General features: G+C 45.6%; 1 protein-coding gene across 1 annotated transcript in view; it reads right to left on the reverse strand.

Moving 5' to 3' along the window:
* Nucleotides 1-6,603: 6,603 nt before the first annotated feature.
* LOC310823912 (tripartite motif-containing protein 16-like) overlaps nt 6,604-7,500 on the reverse strand; it is a gene marked incomplete at its 5' end in the record, with an annotated part of 12,796 nt that continues 11,899 nt past the window's right edge. The window contains one exon of the mRNA XM_083696853.1: nt 6,604-7,500. This exon is cut by the window's right edge and continues 239 nt beyond it. Within this exon, the coding sequence (XP_083552979.1) occupies nt 7,180-7,500 (321 nt within the window). The 3' untranslated portion in view covers nt 6,604-7,179.

Here is a 7,500-nt window from a genome sequence, read left to right on the forward strand (position 1 = left end):
AATACTCATACCTTTTATTCTTTACAGAACCGCCCCTCATGACTGCCCAACAACCGCAGACCCAGGAGTCCTCCCCTGCGTTGCACAAGCACCTAAATACAACATACACCCCTGCACACAAACACACCCATACACTCCCAACCTGTGATGGACTGATCTCCATCACAGGGGGTGTTGGTGTTTTAGGGATACTGCTGTGAGGAATTGAGTCACAGGGACCTGACCTGTGTGTGACCTGACCCTCTTTACCACTGAATCACTGCACATATCAAATGGAGTCGTATTGAAGAAGAGACTATGAATATGTGTACCAGTGGAGGTGGACATCGGAGGACGGGATCAGTGGAACGCATGGAATGGAATGAGGAATGGTATCAAACACGTGTTGATTTCTTCAAGTCAATCTAGATGGATCAGATCAAGAAGGGAAGAGGCTGTGGTGGTATGACCCCTCATCCCTCTCGATGCCATGATGCTAAACCAAGATGGCCGCCTTAGCCTTGACAAAATGGCTACAAAATGGCTACAAAACTTCTCTCCCATATTCAAAGCTGGATAAACTCAGTAACACATCATTTTACTGGCCTGCACTTGGCTGACACACACACCCATTAACCCTTTGAGGTATTCCAGAGCTTGTTTGACTCACATGTTTGCCCTCTGTTTTAGCAGTATACTGTCTTGACATATTGTAAAGTTAAAGTAACTCTTAGGTCAGGTGGGATTTGAACCATAATTAAAAAACTAGTTACATTTTAATGCATTATTGCACCAAGTCACAAGGATGTATTATGATTATGATGATTATGTAGCACCACACATGCACCACACATGCTCTGAGGAAACATGTGCTTTCCACCACTATTTACATTTTACAGAAATGTGAATTGAAATAAGCCAAAGCTTCAATGTTTTGAAAGTGTTTAAATGTCCCACAGCATTTCAATTATTCCACAAAAGATTGTTAGTAAGTTAGCCTGACAGATTCATAGGCTCCTTTATCAGAGACAGGCTGTGTGTGTGTGTGTGTGTGTGTGTCTGTAGAGAAGAGAAGGAGGGGAGGGGGGGAGGGAGGAGACAGAGGGAGAGGGGGAAGGGAGAGAGGGGGAGGAGTAAGGGGGAGGAGAGGGGGGAGGGAGGAGAGGAGGGAAGGAGGGAGGGGAGGAGAAAGAGAGAGACAAAAAGAGAGAGAGAGAGGGAAGGAGGGAGGGAGAGAAGGAGGAGAGGGAGGGGGGGGGAAGAACGCTCCCTTACACACATACACACGCACACACACACACAGTGTGGCAACCTGATGAGGTGTGTGTGGGAGGGGGCTGAGAGGAATGTAGGGTGGAGCATCACTCTCACACACACACGCACACACACACACACACACACACACACACACACACACACACACACACACACACACACACACACACACACACACACACACACACACACACACACACACACACACACACACACACACACACACACACACCACTCCCCGACAGTTACAGAGACACAGAACAAGGAAGTTTTCACGCCCACAAGCACTTCTAGGAAAACAAAACTTACAGAACTTACGTTTTTTCAAAACTTATCTCTGACACTCTGCTGCTCAGTCTGGTCGTGTGTAGCAAAATGGCAGAGAGCATGGACTCTATTAGAAAAAACAAAACATACAGTAAACCAACTGATTGACTCTTCACAGAGGAGTGTATTCAACACTCACACAGTCTGTCTGTCAGTCTTACAGCTCTGCTGGTTGGTCAATAGTGACCTGTGGAAAGACTGTTGACTAGTCTAGACACAGTCATTATTATCTATTGTTATCTAGGGCCTCATGTAGTTGAACCTACTAGATCACAGTCAGCTGGACAAAACCAGGTTGAGGCTTCCTTAACAGGCTGGTCACAAACAGTTGGCTAGCGTACGATTTTAGGGTTCCATCATTCTGTGACGCGACACAAAGGCATGTGAGTTCATCCTAATCATATTAGACGGTGAAAAACAATGAAAAACATCAACTTACGGTTGTGATCTGTCTCCCACCTCAGTGCTCAGCTCTGCTCTCTGTCTGGCTCCTCACTGATGCAGCTCTCCTCTGGATGAACTAGTTTGTTCTTGTTCTGATGCAGCACCTCCAGTTGGTATTCGGACCTGTTCAGACAAAGCCAAAGCAGTTTTTTGACAGTGTTTAAATGTCCCACAGCAGTTCAATTCTGCCACAAAAGATTGTTAGCAAGTAGAAAATGTAATAACACACACACACACACACACTCTTTTAGCTCACACATATACGCAATATCTTACAAGCACACACATGTACACAAGTACACATGTACACACACACACACACACACACACACACACACACACACACACACACACACACACACAGCCTGTCTCTGATAAATGAGCCTATGAATCTGTCAGTCTAACAAAGTGAAGAGAGATCATTTACGACGTGGCTGAGTCTCTAAGCTCTCACACAAAGGGAGAGAAAGCTACTGTTCCCAGGTGTGTGTGTGTGTGTGTGTGTGTGTGTGTGTGTGTGTGTGTGTGTGTGTGTTTCTCTCCTGGGTGTTGTATTATTGGAATAATCTGCAAAATTATAAACATTGGAGTTTGCCGTGAAGAGAACATACGGGACAGGGCTGTGCTCAATCACACACACACACACACACACACACACACACACACACACACACACACACACACACACACACACACATGGACAGACAGACACACACACACACACACACACACACACACATGGACAGACAGACACACACACACACAGAAAGAGAGAGACACACACACACACACAGAAAGAGAGGGACACACACATACACACAGAAAGAGAGGGACACACACACACACACACAGAAAGAGAGAGACACACACACACTCACACACACACACACACACACACACACACACACACACACACATACATACACACACACACACACACACACACACACACACGGACAGACAGACACACACACACGGACAGACAGACACACACACACAGAAAGAGAGACACACACACACGGACAGACAGACACACACACAGAAAGAGAGACACACACACACAGAAAGAGAGACACACACACACACACACACGGACAGACAGACACACACACAGAAAGAGAGACACACACACACAGAATGAGAGGGACACACAACCACACACACACAGAAAGAGAGAGAGACACACACACACACGGACACACACACACACACACACAGACAGAGACACACACACACATATGGATTATGTGGCATGTAGCACGTAGCAATAGCACATAGCATGAAAGATGTAGCATGTAGCATGTAGCGTTTAACACGTAGCATATAGCACGAATGATGAAGAATGTACCATGTATTATGTAGCACATAGCATGTAGCACGTAGCATGTAGCGTTAGCGTCACTCACATGCTTCCTCTGGGCCTTGAGCTCCTGGGAGTATCTATGACCCATCTCCTCGGCAACCACCTGTTGTCCGGGTACCGGTACCAGAGGAGGAGCCGGAGGAGCCGGTCCCAGAGCCGCCGGAGGAGACGGTCCCAGAGCCGCCGGAGGAGCCGCCGGAGGAGACGGTCCCAGAGCCGCCGGAGGAGCCGGTCCCAGAGCCGCCGGAGGAGCCGCCGGAGGAGCCGGTCCCAGAGCCGCCGGAGGAGCCGGTCCCAGAGCCGCCGGAGGAGCCGGTCCCAGAGCCGCCGGAGGAGACGGTCCCAGAGCCGCCGGAGGAGACGGTCCCAGAGCCGCCGGAGGAGCCGCCGGAGACGGTCCCAGAGCCGCCGAAGGAGCCGGTAGAGGAGACGGTACCACCGGGGGAGACGGTCCCAGAGGACCCGCTACGAGTACCAGAGGAGCCGCCGGTGTCGGTGGTTTCCATGGTGTCTGTCTCCCCTTCTCTCGTAAAGAAGAAGTAAATGTCGTAAAGATATAATAATAATAATAATAATAATAAAAAGATATCGTAAAATGAGGGAGGGGTGGGGTTGTCTAGCAACGAGGAACAGTTGGTGGGTTTGAGGGAATGTCGTAAAGGAAAAGAAAATGTCGGAAAGGGACGGGATATGGTGGGTTACCTAGCAACGAGGGGGTGGGGAGAGTGTGTGTGTGGTTTGAAGGACTGTCGTAAAAATATTTTTTCAAAACAAATACGAACGGTGGAGGGAAAGGGGATGGGTTGCCTAGCAACGAGGGGGTGGGTTTGAAGGAATGTCGAGTAATGATGACACGACGCGTTTCCACACACACACACACACACACACGGTCAGTTCGTTAGAGCCAGTTAGCATTAGCCTTTAGCACCCCGTCAACACTGCACTCGGTAGGTAAATTCGTTAGCTTCGTTAGTTAGCCCCGTTATCATTAGCCTCAGAGCCGGTAGAGGAGACGGTACCACCGGGGGAGACGGTCCCAGAGGACCCGCTACGAGTACCAGAGGAGCCGCCGGTGTCGGTGGTGGTGGTGGTTTCCATGGTGTCTGTCTCCCCTTCTCTCGTAAAGAAGAAGTAAATGTCGTAAAGATATAATAATAATAATAATAATAATAATAATAATAATAATAGTAAATGTCGTAAAATAAGGGAGGTTGGTGTGTTTGAGGGAATGTCGTAAAGGAAAAGAAAATGTCGGAAAGGGACGGGATATGGTGGGTTACCTAGCAACGAGGGGGTGGGGAGAGTGTGGTTTGAAGGAGTTTCATAAAACATTTTTTTCTAAAAAATGTCGTAAAATACGAACGGTGGAGGGAAAAGGGGGGGGGTTGCCTAGCAACGAGGAGGTGGGTTTGAAGAGCCAAACTACATGGTTCTACTAGCCCTAGGGTTAGGGTCAGGGTTAAGGGTTAAAGTTAACTCATCCCCTAGGGTCAGGGTTTAGGGTTAGGGTCAGGGTCAGGGTTAGAGTTAGGGTTAGGGTCAGGGTCAGAGTCAGGTTCAGGGTCAGAGTTAGGGTTAGGGTTAGGGTCAGAGTCAGGGTCAGGGTCAGGGTTAGAGTCAGGGTTAGGGTCAAGGTTAACTCGTCTCCTAGGCCTGTCTGCACATTTGGGTTGTCATGACATTGCTAAGTGAAGTGTTAACACTGGAAAGAAAACGTCCCCTTTGGTTTCCACTGATGTTCTATTATACTAATGTTCTATTATACTAATGTTCTATTATACTAATATTCTATTATACTAATGTTCTATTACACTGTTCTATTACATAAATGTTCTATTACACTAATGTTCTATTACATAAATGTTCTATTACACTAATGTTCAATTACACTAATGTTCTATTACACTGTTCTATTATACTAATGTTCTATTACACTGATGTTCAATTACACTGATGTTCAATTACACTGATGTTCTATTACACTGATGTTCTATTACACTGTTCTATTACACTAATGTTCTATTACACTAATGTTCTATTACACTGATGTTCTATTACACTAATGTTCTATTACACTGATGTTCTATTACACTGTTCTATTACACTAATGTTCTATTACACTGATGTTCTATTACACTGATGTTCAATTACACTGATGTTCAATTACACTGATGTTCTATTACACTGATGTTCTATTACACTGTTCTATTACACTGATGTTCTATTACACTGTTCTATTACACTAATGTTCTATTACACTGATGTTCTATTACACTAATGTTCAATTACACTGATGTTCTATTACACTGTTCTATTACACTAATGTTCTATTACACTGATGTTCTATTACACTAATGTTCAATTACACTGATGTTCTATTACACTAATGTTCTATTACACTGATGTTCTATTACACTGTTCTATTACACTAATGTTCTATTACACTGATGTTCTATTACACTGATGTTCTATTACACTGTTCCATTATAAAAGATCTGTGATGTTATAAAGAATATTTCAGGTTCAAATTCTGGGTTTTTAGGGTTCAGTGCTTATTGCTAACTGGCTGGATTCTAATCTCTGTTGTTGTAATACTAGTAAATGACCACCAGGTGGTGCCCCCGTCTGAGGGCTAGAGGTCTGGGGGATAGGGGTCTGGGGGTCTGGGGGTCTGGAGGTCTGGGGGTCTGGGGTCAGAGGTACTGCAGGGGACAGGTGAAGTCTTCTCATGAGAGCCATGCCTCCCATGGCAGGGAGCGGTACTGCAGCGGACAGGTGAAGTCTTCTCATGAGAGCCATGCCTCCCATGGCCGGGAGCGGTACTGCAGGGGACAGGTGAAGTCTTCTCATGAGAGCCATGCCTCCCATGGCAGGGGGCGGTACTGCAGGGGACAGGTGAAGTCTTCTCATGAGAGCCATGCCTACCACAGCCCACAGACAGAGAGGAGAAAAGCAGCCTGCACCTTGGCTGCCCCTCACAATGTCACATGATGCATAGATATTACTGTACTAGATGATTACTATATAAAAATGAAGGAATACATGGAAAGTGAAGTTCAGAACATGTACAGCGCCTTCTGAAGGTATTCAGACCCCTTCACTTTTTACACATTTTCTTGTGTTATAGAGTAAATTTGAAATGGATTCAATTTAAAGAATTTGCCATCAATCCACACACAATACCCCAGAATGACAAAGCGAAAACACGATTTTTGACATTTCAGTACATTTATTAAAAGTGAAATACAAAAATACCTCATGGACAGAAATATTCAGACTTTTTGCTTTGACAGTCTTAAAATTAGTTAAAATGCAAAAATGTCATCAACAAATCACTCAATAAGTTGAATTGAGTACATCTTAATGCAAGGATAATAATTCATGTCATTTCGGAATGAATATCTTTGTTTTTATAGGGTCTCTGATTTGCATAGGAATCAATTACACACTGTGTAGATTAGGATGTTCCGAAGACACTGTCCATATTGTACTGACAGAGAAGGAGAGCTGTCTTCACATCCACTCCCTGCTATCTTACACACAGCAACGTAATCCAGCATCACAACTCAAACACCCAATCTAACCAACTCTTATATACATACAGACACTCTCTCCTGTGTTATTCTCAGAGTTCATCATCAGTCTGATTTGATCATCTAATCATTCATCTGGATTGTTTCACTATCAGTTGCATTTCCTACTTCTGCTTTGTCAGTCTATTGCACTTTTTCACACATTTCACAATGAGCAAATAACCATCTGGTTCTCATCAACGGCTGTAGCCCTAAACACTACATACAGTGTGATCTCCCTGAGACTAGTTTCCACAGGGTCACTGAACAGCCATCGCTCCAAAGCCTAAACCCTGGGTAGAGGGGCTCAGTGAATGTGGAGTGGAATGTGTGCAGGAGGGTCCGTGTGTCAGAGGAGACGCTGTAGAAGGACAGAGTGCCGGCCGGCCAGTCCAGATACACTCCTACTCTGTGGGAGCCAGAGGAGGGGACAGGTATGACAGTCTTCTTATTATTGTGCCAGGCGGAGTAACTGTTACCAGAGCACCACAGACTCCAGGACTTGTCATTGTTTCCCAACACACAGTCATCAACCCCTCC

The sequence above is a fragment of the Argentina silus genome (assembly GCF_951799395.1).
Source record: "Argentina silus genome assembly, chromosome: Y".
In the NCBI taxonomy this organism is placed as follows: domain Eukaryota; kingdom Metazoa; phylum Chordata; class Actinopteri; order Argentiniformes; family Argentinidae; genus Argentina; species Argentina silus.